This window comes from Peromyscus leucopus, chromosome 16_21, assembly GCF_004664715.2.
Source record: "Peromyscus leucopus breed LL Stock chromosome 16_21, UCI_PerLeu_2.1, whole genome shotgun sequence".
NCBI classification, from domain to species: Eukaryota; Metazoa; Chordata; class Mammalia; order Rodentia; family Cricetidae; genus Peromyscus; species Peromyscus leucopus.
Genome location: NC_051084.1, coordinates 4,425,821 through 4,445,355, shown reverse-complemented (window position 1 = coordinate 4,445,355; position 19,535 = coordinate 4,425,821). Strand labels below are relative to the sequence as shown.

The 19,535-nt window shown below is 49.0% G+C and overlaps 1 protein-coding gene and 1 pseudogene across 4 annotated transcripts; both read left to right on the top strand.

Moving 5' to 3' along the window:
• Positions 1-792: 792 nt before the first annotated feature.
• On the top strand, positions 793-14,064 carry LOC114688764 (triggering receptor expressed on myeloid cells 1-like). Of its 4 annotated transcripts, none has more exons than XM_037199844.1 (5): positions 808-894; positions 3,750-3,878; positions 4,387-4,743; positions 7,888-8,068; positions 13,657-14,064. In XM_037199844.1, exons 2-5 carry the CDS (start codon positions 3,869-3,871, stop codon positions 13,757-13,759), a joined length of 651 nt encoding a protein of 216 aa, XP_037055739.1. In that variant the 5' UTR covers positions 808-894; positions 3,750-3,868; the 3' UTR covers positions 13,760-14,064. The 4 variants fall into 4 exon arrangements, with proteins under 4 accessions (XP_028719116.1, XP_037055739.1, XP_037055740.1 ...); XM_037199845.1 differs by lacking the exon at positions 808-894 and adding an exon at positions 2,698-2,929; XM_028863283.2 differs by lacking the exon at positions 3,750-3,878 and having other exon boundaries at positions 793-894.
• A 3,859-nt stretch (positions 14,065-17,923) lies between these two features.
• Positions 17,924-19,095, top strand: LOC114688762 (annotated as a pseudogene).
• The last annotated feature ends 440 nt before the right edge of the window (positions 19,096-19,535 follow it).

The following is a 19,535-nucleotide window of genomic DNA, read 5'->3' as shown; positions in this document are numbered from 1 at the left end:
GACAAACATAGTTGCCCTGGCGTACCGTTGATTAACTCCAAGGTGTCCACACAGGGTGTGGGGAGAGCCCAGCAGGTGGAGTCTCGTTGCCTCCACAAGAGGAAGTTGGATTCAGCGTACTCAGGAAGTAGCGTGTCATGAAGTGCCGGAAACCATGTCAGAGGTGATGAATTCCTGTTTCTGGAATGAGAAAGTTGATCTTGTGTTTGAGATGGATGTTGTGTAACACGAACGTTGGCTACAGTTATCTCACTAAAATTCCCTGAGGTTGAGAATGAGCATATTGGCATGTGCCTGTCACCTCAGCGTGGAGGATGACAAGTTAGAGGGTCGCCTGGGCTACCCTGGAAACCTTCTCTGAATAAAAACCAACACTTCTGTGTGGTTGGAAAGGTAATTGTTATGGGGTATGGTGGTCTTTTAATCCCAGCACTAGGCAGACAGAGGCAGGCAGATCTCTGTGAGTTCTAGGACAGCCTGGTCTATAGTGAGTTCCAGAATAGCCACAGCCACATAGCAACACCATGTCTCAAAAAATAAAACAAAAACATGAAACAATGAAACCAGCCAAACAACCAAAAAAAAAAAAAAAAAAAAAAAAAACAGCATGGAAAAGAAGAGAGTAATTTTCGGAGAAGAGGAAACAGGTCTGGGGAGGTTTAACTGAGGTTTGGTCCCCCGAGCTCCCCTGCGGACGTCAGCAGGCAGGGTGGTCAGTGTCAGTACCGTACCTCCCAGGAAAAGCCTCATGTCCTGTTGTGAAACTTCCTAGAGAGTCTGGGTGCAGGGGTGTCTTATAGCTGTCCCCAGCAGCCCACAGAGGCCGCTGGAGCTGAACTTGGAGGATGAGGAAGGTTGAGCTCTGGGGGCTGCTGTGGATATTCCTTGTCTCAGGTAAGGCAGGGGAGGGTTCTGGCCTTTAGCAGCCGTGTGTGTGTGTGTGTGTGTGTGTGTGTGTGTGTGTGTGTGTGTGTGTGTGTGTGTAAGTTACAGGTTGACCTTGGGTGTCTTCTATTGCTTTTCACATTTTTTTTCCTGAGACATGGTTTCACTATGTAACCTGGCTGGCCTGGAACCTGCTATGTAGACCAGGCTGGCCCTCTCTCTGCCCCTGCTTCCGTTTCCTCATCACTGACGTTAAAAAGTGTGCACTGTACTGCCACACCTGGATCTGCCTTGCCTTTGACTCTCTCATTGAACCTGGAGTTGGCTTCTTTGTTAAGCCAGCGGGCCAGTGTGGCCCAGGGACCCATTTGTCTGCCTGCGTGGTGCTGGGACAGAAGTGCGTCCCCCGCACTAGGCTTTTGACACGGTGCTAGAGTCCAAACTCAGGTCCTCAGGCCTGTGCGCAGCAGATGCTTTACCAGATGAGCCACCCACTACGCCGTGAAGCTCTTCCCTTCTGAAGCGCTAAAGCGGTGGTTCTCAACCTGGGAGTCGGGCCCCCTTTGAGGGGTCAACAGCCCCTTTCACAGGGGTCGCTTAAGACTATAAAAAACAGATATTTACATTGCAATTCCTAACAGTAGTAAAATTAGTTATGAAGTAGCCATGAAAATAATTTCATGGTTGGGGATCACCACATTAGGAAGGTTGAGAAGAACTGGCCTAAAGCATATAACCACCCAAACATGGGGCCAACCCCTGCTCACGCCGACCAGGCTTCACCTGAGCTCAGAGAATCAGACCCCCAAGGCTGACGAAAAGAAACGTAAGAAGGGGTGAGTTAGAGAGGCATTCGGTCTTTGCTTTTTAAAAAAAATTATTTTATGTGTGTGCATGCATGCATGTATGTATGTGTACCATGCATCTCTGGTACCTGAGGAGGCCAGAAGAGGACATCAGATTTCCCTGGAACTGGAGTTACTGTTTGCGATCTGCTCTTTAGGTGCTAGGGATCAAAGCCTGGTCCTCTGCAAGAGCAGCAAATGATCTTAACTGCTGGGTTGTTTTTTTTTCAGTCCTGGGGATGGAACCCGGGACCCCCCACATGCCAGGCTGCTGCTCTACCACTGAGCTGCAGCCTTAGCCTCCATGTGCATTTTTATGTCAGAGACATATAGATCCTTCAGTGGAAACAAGGGCAGCATCACCGAGTCTCACCGATAACCAAGTTGGCTTTGAACCCCTCCTGCCTCAGCTTCCTGTGTGTTTGGATTAGAGATGGGCCCTACCAGGTCAGCAGATCCAGCCAATCCAAACGTGGCATGATCTGAATAACATATGTGTATCTTTTGAGGCAGTCTCTCATTGTATCCCTGGCAGTCCTGGAACTGTCTATGTAGAGCGGGCTGGCCTCGAACTCACCTAGCAATTCTTCTGCCCCTGCCTCCCTAATGCTGAGATAAAAGTGTGAGCCACTGTGTCCAGCCATCTGAATGACATTGTCTCATGTTGAGATTTTTTCCCTCTATTCCCCCATGTTACTTTTGATGTGGACAGTGTGTCAGAGAGCAGAGATGTAATTTGTTTAACAGGTGTTTCCCAGGGTTCCCTTGGGCCAGCAAATCTGTTACTTCAGAGGCCAAAGGTATGAAGAGAAGCCTGTGTCTGTCCTCATGGAGGTTATAATGTCAGCTTTTCATCGAATGCTGGAGCTGGAGAGCCCAGCTCCTCCCCGGTGCTGAGCAGGGCTGGACCAGCCCCACCCCTGGGTCTTCATTTGTAACATGTCAATGAGTCAGCGCCTCCACAACAACACACAAGGGTGGAGCCCAAGGATGGTCACAAAGGGTGGATCAGTCATCCTATGAGAGAGTAATCAAAATGAGTTCAACACAGCCCAGAGCCTCTGCTGGCTGGTCTCTGGGTGTGTGGCCCCAAATTTACTGTGTAGCTGAGGATTATCTTGAACTTTTTCCTGAGGGCAGAGCAGACCTTCTGGAGCCTGACACATCATGTGTGGGCAGGCAAGGGCTCTACTAAAGTGGTAAGTCTTCACCTGTGTGGGTGGTGCATGTGTGCGAGAGTGTGTGTGTGTGTGTGTGTGTGTGTGTGCGCGCGCGCGTGCGCGCGAGTGTGTGTGTGTTTCATGTGGGTGGTGGTCATGTGTGTGTCTGTATATGTGTGTGTGCGTGTGTGTGTTTCATGTGGGTGGTGGTCATGTGTGTGTGTGTCTGTGTGTGTGTTGCGTGTGGTGCATTTGAGTGTGTATGTGTATGTGTGAGTGTGTGTGTATGTTTCATGTGGGTGGTGGTCATGTGTGTGTGTGTGTGTGTTGCGTGTGAGTGTGTATGTGTGTGGTTCATATGGGTAGTGGTGTGTTCGTTGTTCGTGTCTGTGTGTGTGTGTATGTGTGTGTGTGTGTGTGTGTGTGTGTGTGTGTGTGTGTGTGTGAGTTGTGGTAAGAACAGCAGTAGTAGTTTTGGGAAGTGAAAGTCTAACTCACTGACCCGGCATTCTGTTCAGGCCTTTGTTGGAGAATACTATCCAGGCCTGAGTGGATATAAAGTCATTATCCAAGCACAGGATGGTGTTCACGCTCTCATGCCCGTTCCTAAGCCAATCTGTGCGGCCAGGGTCTTAGGGTTGTTTCGACCGTTAAGCCTCCTCATGGGTATGTCCTTGCAAATAGGGCAACCCCATCAGCAGAATCCTAGAGAGAGGTGCTTGTTACTCACGGAAGGAAGAGAGTGTTGCCGGATAGGCAGAGCGCCTGCCTACCCATCGTGCCCATGATGCTTTATTTTTATTACTTTTCCTTGATGCTTCCTAGTGTCTTCTGAACTGATCTCTTTGTCCTGACTTAGATGGAACGCCTCAAACTTCCTGGACATCATCCTGCGCTTGGATCGTGTCTTTCTATCCACTCTTTACCCCGGGCAGTACCTCTCTACAGCCTTCCTCTCCCATCATGCTCTAGCCACTCATGTCTCCAGGTAGACAATTCATCTCTTTTTAAAGAATCACTTAGGGCTAGAGAAATAAACGATACAATTGGCGTAGTGCTTGCCATACACATGAGGACCCGAGTTTGATCCCCAGAAGCCAGGTGAAACAGTCAGATGTGGGGACTTGAACTAGTGACCCCAGCACTAGTGAGGCAGTGCCAGCTAGATCCCTGGCACTCAACAACCAGACAGCCCAGATGAATATTCCAGTTTGGTGTAAAAAGTGAGAGACCTTGAAAAAAAAAAAAAAGAAACAACTAAATGGACAGTATTCTGAGGCACGTATGATACCTGAGGTTGGCCCCTGGGTGCCATGGCATGCACACATACATACATGCACTAACATGTACTCACAAAAGGATCATTTACTAAGTTTGATTTCCATGGACCACATATCATTGGTTCTTATGGTAAAACACCAAACAGCTCCTGCCCAGTGGAGAGTTTTGACGGAGACCGTTCCCAACACAGCCTGTTTCCCTTTTCCTGTTTTTAGAAGTCGGAGCTGCCGTTGAGCCAGCCGAAGAAAGGTATGAGCTACTTGAGGGGCAGACCTTGACAGTGAGCTGCCCCTTCAACATCATGAAATATGCCAGGAGCCAGAAGGCTTGGCAGAGGCTGCCGGATGGGAAGGAGCCCTTGACACTGGTGATCACAGAGGGGTCGTCTGGAAATCCCAGTGAAGTCCGCGAGGGGAAGTACACGCTGAAAGACGACCCTGCTGAGGCCATGTTGCATGTCCAAATGACTGACCTTCGAGTGACAGACTCTGGATTGTATCGCTGTGTCATTTACTACCCTTCTAAGGAACCTATTCCACTCTTGCATCCTGTCCGCCTGGTGGTGACCAAGGGTGAGTGACCAGCAAGTGTCTGGGGAGGGAGGAGAGAGAGATAGGTCAGGAAAAGATGGAGTAGTGACCCAGGATCCTAGCAGCCTGGCTTCCTGTCAGAATTTCCTTGTCTGCCATCCAAGGCTGTTGGCAGGCACTTGGTCCTCCAATAGTAATTGGAGGCTCCTGTGTATGGATTCCCCTTGGGAGAAGATGAGCACTAGATTTGGGATATGATTTAGTTTCATTTCTGAGATCTCTACTTAGAAGTCTTATCCTTAGGAAGCTGTTCTTTTTTAATTAACCATTTAGCTTGTTTTAACGTTTCTTCAGAACAATGTCATGGCCAACATTATAAATATGGAACTATACATTTAGGACATTTTCTGCCTTAAACAATAAATTTGTTTCATCAAAAGTCCAGGAAACCCTTTTGTGCCACCTTATTTTCCTCCACACAAATCACCTCTGTACTGGCCATGGTCACATCTGAAGCATCCTCTGGACGCTCCTCAAAGACCACCAGAGTTTTTAGAACCACATCTTCCTCCTTTTATGCTGCCACTGCCGTCGCTGCCACGGCCATCATTCGGAGGTGGGCAGAGTTGGGGAGGGAGTGCTCAGGCTCACTCTGGTTACGATCTGTTCTCCAGGCAAAATTCTGGTTTCTACAGTTCAGGTTGCACTTGGCCATTCTCCAGCTTGGTGCTGGACATTCCCTCCTCCAGAGGGAGATCTCCCTGGAACCTCAGAGCCCTTTTTGGGGGCAAGTTTCCCCTGTTTCCTCCATGACCTTCTGTGTAACCTATGGATCCTCCAGGATCCCCTGGGTCATCAGAGCCTCTGCAGATTGGTGGTGGCATGCTTCTGCCCTCTTAGGGTGGCACACTAATCTACATGCTGTTCACTGGAGGCTTCTTTCAGGCAATAGGATCCAGTCTGAGCAGGGTAACAGAGAGACTGCTACACATAACTGCTTTGGTGACCATGACTACTCTGCTTTCTATAGCTGCTGGCCCATAATTCTGAGAGGAACTGCTTAGATCATAACTAGCCAGCTGTGAAGATAAATTGTTGGTGGGAGGATGACCCAAGAGGGAGAGCCAGGGCTTCAGAATTAAAAAAAAAAAAGACTGGAAAGTTGGGGTCAGGAGGTCTTGCACAAGCTGTGTCTTATGCTAAACAAATTTATTAAGAAGTAAATCATCAGTCGGGCATGGTAGCACACACCTTTAATCCCAGCACTTGAGAGACAGAGGCAGATGGGTCTCTGTGAGTTCAAGGCCAGCCTGATCTGTGTAGTGAGCTCCAGGACAGCCAGAGCTACATAGTGAGATCCTGTCTCAAAGGAGAAAGAAAGAAAGAGAGAGAGAGAGAGAGAGAGAGAGAGAGAGAGAGAGAGAGAGAGAGAAAGAAAGAAAGAAAGAAAGAAAGAAAGAAAGAAAGAAAGAAAGAAAGAAAGAAAAGAAAAGAAAGAAACAAGCAAACAAACAAGCAAAAACAGTTCAGCGTCTTACACGCACTTTGCAGGGGAAATGGGACAGAGGTAGCAGAAAGCTGTCATACATTGGGGCCGAGTTATCAGGGATCTAATCAAGCAACATTGAATGAAGGGAACACGGGAAATCTCAAGTGTGAAATAGACCAAGTGTTCAGCAGCCATGGGACTGATAACTCCAGTCTCTCTAGTAGGGAAAAGTCTAGTTCCCAGGAACCAAAACCTTAACTCCTTCGAGGCCCAGGCCCTAGCTTCAGATCAGCCCTTACCACATTTGCTCCTGGGTAAGGACGCAGATCTGGTGTCCCTTTGTCTTTTCATCAAGGCCTCTGAGAAAGTCTTGGATCAGCCTGACTCCCAGCAGAACAGGATAGAGGTGTGGTGAGTGTTGACACAGGCTGGCTCCCGGTACCTGGGGATAACTGTAGTCACGCTGTCCATATCCTAGGCAGGGCTTGTCCTAACCCCCTGTACTATATGGAAGCTGACATTTTGCTCTCTTGTGGTGGATAGGCATGGTGGCTGCCGTCTGCTGCCCATGGGCTGGGTGAGCAGGCTGAGTGCCGCATGCCCACTAAGCTGCATAGGTGGCCTTAGCAGTGGTGACTGTGGCGGTGGTGGCATCGTAAGCACCAGTGTTATACCCCTGGACAGGCCATCTCTATGCCTGGAGGGCAGTTGGAGGCTCTCCATAAGAAGCTGTATATGCAGTCTACCCATAGGGCTGGTGTTCTGAGGCCTGGGCCTGAGCTGACGTCAGCAAGATGTCTACAGGTTCCATGGGTTTGTGGCCCATACAATCGGGTGGTGTTGCCTGTCCTTGACTGGGCTGTGAACACCATATCCTTGCTGGGTTGCAGCTTCCCTGTAGGTACTGTAATCCATGGATGCTATGTTCTCTTCTTAGGAAGCCTCTTGTAATCTACTCTCCTTCTCCCAAGATGCCATTGGTGGCCACCATGGCCTTCTAAACTGTATATCTCAGACTTGCTGTGGGCATGAACAACCTGAAGTCCTTATTTCAAATCAGACCCTGTGTCTCAGGAGACCTGAAGTGACACTTGCCTAGGAGGAACAAGTGTCTAGGCTCACTTCAGTGGCGACCAGAGTACTTACAAGTCCCCCCTATGAATCTCTGAACTCACTGAGGAAGAGCTGGTGCCTTGCTGGGCTCTACATCCCTAGCGAGTGACAGTGGATGATCAAGGATGGCAGAGGAAAGAGAAACAGGCCTCCCTTCCTAGAACTAGGGAAGTCCATGCCAAGTCAAAGAGGAAGCTCAGATGTAATACACCAGTGAAGACAAGTTTTAGAGGACGTGACTTATAGAGGCAGAGAGAATGGTGTGAGGGGGAGAACGGAGCAGCTGGAGAAGTGAACAACAGCAGACGAGAACATTTCCGTAACTCAGACAGCCCAAGAAGTCTTCTTCATGACTCGTTCCAGCCTCCCTCCTTTCTCTGTTCATTTCTCTCTCTGATTCAGACTGGCTTTACACTATTTCTTTTGATTTTAGTAGAAGAAAACCTTGCTTTTTGAATGGCCATGTTCATTCTCCTCAGCTCCATTTCTCTTTAACTACTCATCCATCCACACATACATATATACATCCACCTGTCCATTCTATGCCCATTCATTCATGTATCTAATGTTTGTGTCTTTTGCAGATTCCTCAGGTCTGCCCACCCTAAGCATCACTCCTACTACAAGCCCAACTAAAGCTCCCATCCTTATTACCACAAAACAGCTGCCGAGAGACAGGACTGTGACCCAAGCCTTCCCCAAGTCCACAGCTGGCGTCTCTCCTGACCCTGGAGTCACCTTCCCAAATGTGACAACTGTTACCAGGTATGTTTTCTGGGCTCCTGGTTTGGACAGCCTTTATTTCCTAGTCCATGTGCTGAGAGGATATAGGGGTGAAGATGGGGTGGGCTGGAGCAGGAGCAGACTCCAGTCACCTCAATCTGTGGGGAGATTCCCAAGGAGGGAGGAGGTGGTAACTGACTGAGGAGGAGGCTCCCATCCTTCCCAGCTCGCTTTCTGTGTCTCCTTGAACATCAGAGCAATAAGAGGAGGGAAATGGCTTTTTTGATGAATGCTGTTAGTCCTGCCAACCCAGAAGCCGATGGAGTCCCATGTCCGATAGATTAGCTGTTATGTAAGATTGGGTGAGCCAGCGACCCCTGTGGCTTTAGTTCCCAGGGTTGCTGTAGGGATGCGAGAAGGCCAGAGGTCGCTGTCTACCACCTCCCCAGGTCTGTGACTCTCTCTAGTATTGCTCTCTAGTTCTGTTTGACTGACTCACATGCTTTGTTTGATTTACTATTGGTGTGAGTCCTCTACTACGGCCTGATGGAATGGCACTTGGTGTAGACAGAATGGCACTCGGAGACGGTGACAGACCCAGCATTTCCCTTTGTGCAGCGCTAGGGATCAAACAAGCCCCAGCCCTCAGTCTCGACATTTTAAATAAGATTTTTCAGGAGATTTCTAACCCGGGCTTACGTTTACCTCCTCTGCACCATTGTAACAAGTGCCCGAGACAAGAGGCTCACAAGGGGATGGCTTTATTTTGGCTCCAAGTTCTAGAGGTTTCAGGACATGGCTTTTGGACCTGTGGTGTAGCAGTAGATCATGGTGGCAGCGTAGGAAGAAGCCTTTCCCTCCATGGTCACGACAATGAGGAAAATGAAGAGGAAGGGGAGCGGGCTACGATTGCATCCTTTCTTTGGGATGGATATGCAGTGGATAATGAGTGGGTGAGTGAATGGATGCATGTCTGAGTAAACCTTCATGTGCGTGGATAAATAGATGGATGGATGGTAGATGGAAGATGGCCGGGTTAATGGATGCCCAGTAGACTAAAGCCTCCAAACAACCCCAGCCTTTTCAACTCTCCACTACCTCCTAATTGGTCATTTTTGTCACCAACTCAGATGCAAACTGCAGCAGCAGGCAAAGTTAAGAGCCACCACCTTAGCCTGCCCCTCCTTACAGTTACTGTTGAATGCTGGTGTTTCATTTAAATGTCGAATCAACAGTGAAAAAAGTCTTATTCCCCCAGTCCAATATGTCCCTGCCCACGGTCTCGTGGAGTCCAATATGTCCCTGCTCACAGTCACATGGAGTCTAATATGTCCCTGCTCACAGTCACGTGGAGTCTAATACGTCCCTGCTCACAGTCACGTGGAGTCTATGTCCCTACCCATAGACACATGGAGTCTAATATGTCCCTACCCATAAACACATGGAGTCTATGTCCCTACCCATAGTCACATGGAGTCTAATATGTCCCTGCTCACAGTCACGTGGAGTCTAATACGTCCCTGCTCACAGTCACGTGGAGTCTAATAACCCTACCCATAGACACATGGAGTCTAATATGTCCCTGCCCATAAACACATGGAGTCTATATGTCCCTACCCATAGACACATGGAGTCTAATATGTCCCCACCAACAAGGAGTTTTTATTCATATATATCTCAGCATGGCACCAGTTCTAATTATATACATAAAATAATTTTTCCCTGATAAGATTATCTTTCAGCCAGGTGTGGTAGTGCACAGGTCTATATAGTGAGCTCCAGGACACCAGAGCTACATACAGAGACTATAGCTCAAAAAAATCCTCCAACATTACTATATTGAACTATAATTTCAACACATGCATACTTTTCTATCAATCAGAAAAGCCGTAAAGCTCACAATCACTTACCTATTCCTAGATGTTGATACCATTTTCTTTTTAAAATTTTGTTTTGTTTTGTTTTTTGAGACAGGTTTTCTCTGTGTAGCCCTGGCTGTCTTGGATCTCACTCTGTAGACCAGGCTGGCTTCAAACTCACAGAGATCCACCTGCCTCTGCCTCCCAAGTCTGGGATTAAAGTTATGAGCAACCACCACTGAGATAATTTTTAAAATCTTTATCCCCCAAAAATTTGCATGAGAGAATTTGAGCATTTCTTCACTCTGCATACTACCACATATACAAAATGTCTTCTAAATATCAGAATTGTAGGGGCTGGAGGGATGGCTCAGTGGTTAAGAGCACTGACTGCTTTTCCAGAGAACCTGGGTTCCATTCCCAGCACCCACATGGTCTGTATTTCCAGTCCCAGGGGATCTGACACTCTCTTCTGATCTCCACAGGTAGGTACTGTACCTACATGGTACACAAACATACATTCAGGCAAACACTTATATACAAATAAAATCTCAAAATAAAAAGATTTTGCGGATGCTCCACAGTGCAGAAATGAGGCCATGTTATGGCAGCCTGGCCAGCATGGGCTTAGTTTTTGAAAACATTCCTTCTAGGCCCCAGCAAATGGCTCAGAGCATGGGCTCTGGGCACACAAGGCTCTGGTTCCATCTTCAGCATCTGAGAAAAAAATATTCCTAGTAAAATAGACGTGAAGTGGTCATGACATTCATTGCTGTGTGGGTGTGGACTCATGTTCCAGGCTTGGAGGCAGACACAGTTCTATCCTCTCTCTGTTCACAGGCCCATTCAAGGGCCTGCCATGGAGTAGCTGCTCATTCAGCCCTTCATGGGGTACTCAAAGTTTGCAATCTAGAGAGAGTCAGCATTCATCCTTCTTTCTTTTATAAAATGTTTATTTTTAATTATGTGTGTGTGTGCATGTGCATGCGTGCGTGCGTGCGTGCGTGCGTGCATGCATGCACATATGTGTGCATGTGTGATTTGTACAAGTGAGTTCAGGTGCTCACATAGGCTGGAAGAAGTGTTGGATCCCTCTGAGCTACAGTTACAGGAAGTTGTGAGCTGCCAGGGTGGGTCCTGGGAACTTAACTTGGGCCCTCTGGAAGAACAATATATGCTCTTAATCACTGAGCCATCTTTCCAGAAGTTAGTTTTTCTCTGTTGTCTTTATTTTCCAAGGAACAGGAGGTACGTTGTGACTCACATTGTGATGTCTGCCGAACACCTTTCACTTGCTAACTTTATACTATATGACCATAGCATGGGATTATTCCTCAATTATTATTATTTTATGATATTTGTGATTATTTTGTTGGTCAGAGTCCAGGCAGGACAGCATCAGCCATCCCAGCTGTTGGAAAGAAAAACGTTTGAATTCAATGCACTGTTTGCCTAGGTGACGGAAGAGCAGAGACTCTGCCCTGTTGGGGGACAGGCATGGCAGGGGAGCCCCATCTTCCTGTGGCAAGCTTACTTCCTCAGAGGCAGGTCATGGGAAAGCAAACCTTGTGAAAATGTTTTAGGAAGTAACCCTTGGCAGAGCCATCAGGGAAGTGAGACCGGGAAGGGAAGTCAATAGGGGGTCACAAACAAGGCCAGTCTCCCAGGTGTGGCATCGACCGGGTCCTGCAAGAGAGTCTGGCTAGCAGCTGAAATTGCTTCTGTAGGGGGCAGAAGGCTTAGAGTCCGTGTGCTCCGTATCCAGTCATTGGGTAAGGGAAGCCCTAAGCAATGCATGGGGACATGGGTTCGAACCACCTCAGGGGCTCCGCGGTCTGTGCAGAGCGCAGCAAAGAGACAGGGAAGAGCTGCTGTGAGGAGATGTGCCCTGGAGTCCAGTGCATGGAAACAGCTTGGCTTCCAAGGGTGAACACTGGCAGGCTGGACCTGGGAAGCAATGGCGTTGGCAGAGGCCAGAAGCAGGGTCTTTCTAGCAGCGGCTCCCCCGGGGGCTGAGCTGACACCAGGGTGGACACTGTGGCACCCACAAGGTGAGAGACAGGATCTGGCCTCCCTGTCCTGGTTGCCTCTCCAGCACAGTCAGCTGCTGAACTTAACACATGGTCTTGGGGAATCCCACCCCCCGCCCCTGCCCATAAGGGACAGGACAGGAGGCTGGGGTGGAGTCAGCACACATTCACCATCTGCATGAGTACACATACTGCCTTCAAGGTTATTGTTTTGATTTATTCCTTAATTGTGCTCAATTCTATTTCCTAGTGGCTTTCCATGACCCCTGCCTCCATTTATATTCATATCATTAGCCATGATTGGAGCAAAATTGTAGTCTGGACTCAGGCCAACAGTACTTCGGCCTGCTATGGAGTATGACTGGATCGTGGGGTGATTCACTAACCTGTCCTGCCTTTAGTAAGGTCCATCCTTTACTGAGTAGGTCATTGACCAAGCCATTGTGTTCTAGTCATATCTAGACAAGTTGTCGTTCTGTGGCCCAGGCTGGCTGCATGTGGTCTGCCTGCCTTAGCCTACCCAATGCTGGGATTATGGCCATGACCCAGGATGTCGGGCTTCGTGAGCAATTAAGTTCTTATATGTAAAAGACCCATGGGCCTTATGTTCACATATAAGCACCAGGAAACCAGAATTGTTAAACATGCAAGATTGTCTCTTCAAAGAAAGAGATGCGTAACCTGTTTTCTGCCCAGAAGCCTGGTACTGGGTGTAGTTAATAGCTTGGTGACCCGTGTGCTATCTGTAGGGCAGGCCACACCTGACTGCCCTGGACTCTAAAGTTTATTCCAGACTCTCCCTCCTAGACCCCTATCTCAGCATTGTTTCTCAGCCACTGGAACCCATCATATGGAAGAGGTCATTTGTACTTCTAGAAGAGTTGCAATGTTATCACATTATTTAAGCTGTGTTGTACATACAGGAGTGAGTTAATAATAATCAGGGAACTTCCCCCTAAGTTGTGCTTAAACATGCCTAAAATAAACTCCCTGAGTCAAACGTTACAAGTTTGAACCAATACCATCTACTGAGTTTTCTTGAACCAAATATCCTTCCTGCCTCATGCAGACTGATGGCCATGGCATGTGCAGAGACCCCACACCTACATTCCATTAATACTGTATGTGGCCTCTGTGGGATTCCTTGTCACCTAGTCCTTCTGTCCCTGTGTCCTATCATGTAGAGCACTGTGTCCTCACCCACTTCCCCATCTGCCCAGTGTTCTCTCTCTCTCTCTCTCTCTCTCTCTCTCTCTCTCTCTCTCTCTCTCTCTCTCCTGTGTGGATCTCTTTTCTATCTATTGCTGTCTACCTGGAACTTGGAGAATCAAGACAAGTCTGCAGTGGGGTTTTCAGTAAGGTTGGAGTCTTCTTGGTTTCTGGACAGGGAAATGGGGTTAAAGGTGGGGCAACTGTCCCCAGAAGCAGGTCAGAATGCTGACAATGGGGACCAGGTTCCGTAGATGTGGGCCTCACTCCATTCCACAGAGAAGGCCAAGATGCCTGGGTTAACGCTTCCTCCTTTATGCATCTCCTGGACCTGAACTCTAGACTCTCCGCCAAACATATTTCTGACTGCTTATTTTAGAAAGTGATCATCTAAACTGCATCTAAACTGTCCCCAAAGGCTGTGGGAAAGCTGCAGGGAGGACCTGAGTTGAAAAGATTGGATGGGAAGAATTTCCCAGACTCTGCAATGTGGGCGGTCATTGAATCAACCCTCCATCTCCTCTCTCCGCAGGGTCTCCATATCCAGCATCGTTGTTCTCGTGGTCTGTGGACTCTTCATTAAGACCCTGGTCTTCACTGTCTTGTTTGCTGTCACACGGAGGTCATTTGGGTGACAGACCATGAAACCACACGACAGTGACCTCTGACTTTCAGCCATGTCTGTCTCACAGGACGAGCTGAGGGTGGGTACTAAGGAGGAACTGTGACATGAATTGAGCCTGTAATCATGGGTGACATCTAAGGCTCAGGATGTCCCCTGCTGGCCATGCCCTCCCTCCTCATTCCCTCCATCATCTTGGGCATGTGCTCTGCACCCTCAGAAGAGGGGAAACAGTGCCCAGCACCCTCCGGCCATTCTGCCTGAGTAGATGAGTTGGCCTGAAATAAAGACAGAGCCCAGTGCTTCTCTGTCACCTTCGTGGGAGTCGTGAGGTTTAGTGTCACCTATGCTATTCCTGTCCCCCGCCCCCCCCCCATCCTTCCCTTGGTTGGTGCAATTCTAACTGCCTAGGCAGGGCCCTTGCTGGTAAAACAGCCTGCTCTCCAGGCCTCTGGGGCCTTCCTCTCTGGGAATCAGGCACTCAGATTTGTCTTCATCTGTGGTCCTCTGAACACTCCCAACCATGGACCAGAAGACAAGATCCCACCTTGAGAATTATGCAGCTGGGAGAGAGAAATCAAGCTCACCTGGATGCTGTTTTCTGGGAGACTCTTGGAGGAGGCGATGGCATCCGTAAGATTGGACCAGTACCATGCATCATCATGCTGTGTGTGTTTATCATTGACTCCTCAGTGCAACCCATGAAGGCCAAGGCATGTGTGACCAGCGTGAGGCTGCAGGAGCAGTGGCCCCACCTCCTGGCAGGAATGAAGTCTAGGGAGTTCCCTTGCTGAAGGGCTCCAAAGGCTGAGAGATGGAGAGCAGGGCTCTGCTGCCAGCTGAATGGCCTCTTCCTGGACTGAGGGGGTGGGGGTGGGGGGAGGAGCCCATCCCGGACTGGGGAGGCTGTCCCCAGTGGGCCTCTCCCTCCCCCTCACCTTCTTCCACCTCTCGGGCTCCTCCCAGGTGTCCTGTGTCCCCAATGCTGTTTCTGAGACACAGGCATTGTCTTGTCATCTTTTTGGGCTCTAAAGACAAAGGGTCCCTGTGTGTGAGGAAATGATGGTACATTAGTCCATTCCACATCAACAATAGTGAGGGTCAACTTCATCCTAAGGCTCCCGAGAGCAAACATCTCACCACATAGCATCCAGCTCACTTGATCTCAGGCAGAAGGCTGAGAAGTGGCTATTCCACTCATCTTAGGTCAGCAAAGCACATTCCTGGCAGGGAGACTTTCCCCTACTCCCCTGAAGAGATCCCAAGTTAAGGCATGCTTCCCCCACAGAAGGACGTTTCCTGTGAACAGGACTCTCTGTATAATCCCGCCCTGGGGTGGCATTGATGAAGCACACGGTATTTCCAACCCCACAGTCTCTTCTGTTGGGAGAGGCCTCAGTGGAACTCACTTTATCTTGGTGCTCTGACATGAGTCTTTGGAGGACTGATCCAGTAGCTAATCATCTCAATGTGTTTGTTTTCTACATAAAAAACCAAGCGGGAGGCCATGGTCCAGTCAAGGTCCAGTTGGTGTAGCGCTTGCCGTGGAAGCTTGAGGATCCGAGTGCTATCCAGAGAAACCATGTGTACTAGCTGGTTAGGGTGGGCCATATGTATAATCTCAGTCCTGGGGAAGTAGAGACAGGCAGTTCTCTGGAGCTTACTAACCAGCTAGAGACCCTCTCCCGATCAGTGAGAGATCATGTCTCAAAACAAACAAATAAAACAAAAAAACCAAGAACCAGGGAGGAAAGCTCTTCACACACACACACACACACACACACACACACACACACAGAATTATGTGACATCTGTTATAATTCTTAGGCTGTCAACTTGTGGTAGCCTAGAAGTTAGTGACCTATGAAGAGTCTCTGTGGTGGTATTCTAATTGTACTGAAATGTGATTTTGATTGTATGTTAATAAATAAAGTTGCCCGGGGGTCAGAGCTATTAGAGCCATAGACCGAGTGTGGCGGTGGTGGCGCACACCTTTAACCCCATAGATCTCTGTGTGTTCAGGGATACAGCCAGCATTGGAGACATATGCCTTTAAGACCTGGGGGGCTGTACATACAGACAGTGACGAGGCAGTCACGTGTTTGGGTTTACAACCAATGAGAAGGCAGAACAAAAGACTATAAAACGCCTTACACACAGGGAAATAGCTCTCTTTCGGGAAGCTGGGACCACCACAGGAGGAAGGGTGAGATTTTAGCTCTGAGCTCTGACCTCTTGGCTTTCTCTTTTACATTGGTTCTGTGTTTCTTATTTAATAAGACGGTTGGTTACATCTACAAGTCTCCTTTCAGGAATTGCCCCCACGGGCATGTCTGTGCCACTTTGTTTTGATGATGGTTAACTGAGGTGGGAGTGTTCACCCTGTATATGGTTAGTACCATTTTCTAGACTTCATAGACGCGTCCTGCATTGTATCAGAATAAGGAAACAAGCTGGTCAGGAGCAGGCAGACCACAAGAATCCAGTTGTTTATCCTCTCTCTGCTCTGGACTCCAGATGTGATGTGCCTTGACTCCCTTGCAATGATGGACTGTCACCTGGAATTGTAAGCCAAGTCAACCCTTTCCCTGTCAGCTGATTTTTCCCTCAGGGTGTCTTCTCACAGCATCAGAGTGAGCACCCATCTATAATCCCAGTAGTTGGGAGTGTGGAGAGAGAGGGCTGAGGGGTCGAAGATAGGCTGGACTCCATAATGAAACCATGTCTCAAAGAGAAAAATAAAAGCAAGGAAGAGTTCAGACCCTGTGACTGTACTCATGGCCTCATGGCCCCAAGTGTCTGTGTCCTGAGGTAGCTCGTCTAAGTTGGAATCTCAGGCCAGAATTACCTAGGCTGCTTGTTAAAATGCAGAGTCCTTGGCCTTTCTGCAGGCCTGTGGACTCACAGCCCCTGAGGGTAGAACCCAGATGTGACTATGTATGCCCGGCTTCCTGAGTAATTCAGCCATATGGCCATACTGAGAACTATGGGTAGAATAAGATTAGAGATGTGTCGATGAGGAGTCAAGGGCTGAGGAGACACCTCAGACGGTAAAGTGCTTGCCACAGGGACCTGATTTCGATTCCTAGAAGGCACATACAAAATACCAGATGTGGTGGTGTACACATATAATCCAGCCCTGGGGGGACAGAGACAGGCAGCCAGGCCTACTTAGTGAGAGATTCTGTCTCGGAAAAGCAAGGTGAATGGTATCTGAATCATGGCATCAGATTGTCCCCTGGCCTTGGAAGGTGGCAAGTCTGGATCGGCTTGGGGAGAACTCTGTGAGGGGTTCGTGAATGTGACAGTGTCTTGGTGCCCAGAGGCAGTGAGTGGAGCAGTGTGGAGACCTCAGGTGTGGTGGTGAATGGCAGCCACGGAGTGTTTCCCAACAGACCGTGACAGCAGAATAGGAAGGAGGCTGTCACAGGGACAGGGGACACTCCTTTCTTCACCTTCCCTCGGCAGTTTCCTCTTGTCACACTCCCCTCAGAGTTTCTCAGTGGGACAAAACAGAGGGAGCTCTGGGGACAGAAGTCAGTCAACATCTACGTGGGCAGCATGCTCCAGCAACTGTGAGAGGTTTGTTCCCTTGCCTCTGGCCACTGGCAGATAGCACACCCAGGAAGGAGCATCAGATGGAGGAGACAGGGACCCGGGGATGTCACCACAGCTGCTATGGTTGGGGAAGGAGAGAGACAGGAAGAAGGTAGAGGAGAGGCTGCCAACAAGAGGAACAGAGTCTGCTGAGGGGAGGCAGCTGCTGAAAGAAGTCCACTTACGTTTCTCAGGGTGGAAGATGGAGTGGGAGGAGACGGGATGCATTAGAGATGGGTGAGTGCCGAGGAAGGAACGGAGATAGACCATCATGATCCACCCGGACCCAACAGGGAACAGGCCATACAACAAGCTGGAGGTTCTCCTAGGCCGTGTTGAAGTTGAGAAAGTTATGTAACCCTGAGCTGTGCTGATACCCACCCAGACACAAACCTAGGAAGCAAATGGACTTTACAGTCATCCACAGGGCGGCATACATGGCATGCATCTAAGAAAGTTATCCTAAGAGTTCACCAGCAGGTTGATGGAAAGCTCATGGCTCAGTATTTCAGACATAATCAATAATTTAAAAAAGTCACAGGGACGATGGTGGTAAAAGTATAACCTGGCGTGGACGACCATGGGTGTTGACGACCGTGGGTGTGGACGACCGTGGCATGAAAGCCGAGAAGGGGAAAGTTGAGTGCAGTTGGCTGTGTTCAGGTGGATGCTCCTCTGGACAGATGGACAGAGGGTGAAGGGAGATTCTACCTGAGGACACCAGGAATGGACAGAAAGGGCCATGTACCAGGCAGCAACAAACATGTCCGGGCCACCACAGAGAGAACAGAAAACAGCAGAGAGCTGGGTATGGCGGTGTATACCTGTAACGCCAGCAGTCAGGAGGCTGAGGTGGGAGGGTTGTGGGAGTCTGAAGCAGTCTAGGCTATATATGGAGTTCAGCCTGAGTTGTGAAGTGAGACCTTGAAAAGAAAGGAAGGAAGAAAGGGAGAGAGAGAGACAGAGAAAGAGAGAGACAAAGAGAGACACAGAGAGAGACAGAGAGAGACAGAGAGAAAGACAGAAAAAAGGAAGGCAGGAAGGCACCAAGGCAGACAGGTGGATGGCCGCCTGCATATGTACACACATTTCTAGAAATAGAAATGGTGATGCAATACTGGTAAAGATATTTTGTAATTTTTCAACATAAAAATTTTCCCCTCTACAAAATGCAGACAAAATATTTCCTGCAAACACATCACCTACAATCAGTCGTTAGGGATTTTGGGCCTTGTTTGTCCCATATTTGAATCTGCATTTCTGACATAGACACACCAAGTAATCAACAGTACCAGAATAGTCACAGCACTCCCAAATTCCCCTTCCATGCTTGCTGGTACTTCTGATGTGCTGCCTCTGGCTGATGGGAGAGGCAAGGTGGCCCCATGAAGCACTTATCTCCTGTCCCAGGGGTCCAGGCTGGAGGTGAGGAGGAACAGATGTGCCTTTTGGGAGGCAAGAACCTGACCATGACTTGTCCTTACAACATCATGCTGTACCCATTCTGCCTGAATGCCTGACAGCGGCTCAGAAGCCTGGCTTCTCCAGGGACCCAGGTGCTCACAAACACCAGAAACGGAGACTTAGTTTGGTCCAGGCTGGAAGGTACTTGCTGGGGATTATCCTGACGAAGCTGTTGTCAAAGTCACGGTGACTAGGCTGCAGAGGCAGGAGGTGGGGCTGTACCAGTGTGAGATCTACCTCTCTCCTGACAATGCTGCTGTCCTGTATCATCGGATCCAGTCAAGGTGAGCTACAGGGGACCCTGTCAGGGGGACCTCCTACTCACTAGTGGGCTGGGACCCCATCTGCCAGGAGGAGCCACTTTCAGGAGGCAGTTCAGAGTAATGGGGAAACTTCTAGATCTTTCCCTCTCTCACTGTGACCTTGGGAAAGTCACAGCTCTTTTCCATGCCTTAGTTTTCATGGCTGTAAGACAAGGAGTTGGATGTGGTGAACTCAAAAGCTCTCTACTTCCAAGACATGGAATCTGCTAGAGAAACTGGTAACTGGCCACCTGCCAGGAGCCAAGCCCACAGCTGATTACCTGTCCCACTGCCTCTCTGTGCCAGGGAGGGTTCGGGAGGTTGTCACTTACTGTGCAGATCAGGGAGCTGCTAGGACCCCACATGCCCGCTCCTCTCAAATGTCCTGGTGGAACCGTGAAATGGCTTAGCTTGGCCAATACGATG

Coding starts and splice junctions, on each gene's coding strand:
- LOC114688764 (XM_028863283.2), top strand. CDS start 846: ATGAGGAAGGTTGAGCTCTGGGGGCTGCTGTGGATATTCCTTGTCTCA. Junction 895..4,386: donor GTGGATATTCCTTGTCTCAG/GTAAGGCAGGGG, acceptor TCCTGTTTTTAG/AAGTCGGAGCTGCCGTTGAG. Junction 8,069..13,656: donor AATGTGACAACTGTTACCAG/GTATGTTTTCTG, acceptor CTCTCTCCGCAG/GGTCTCCATATCCAGCATCG.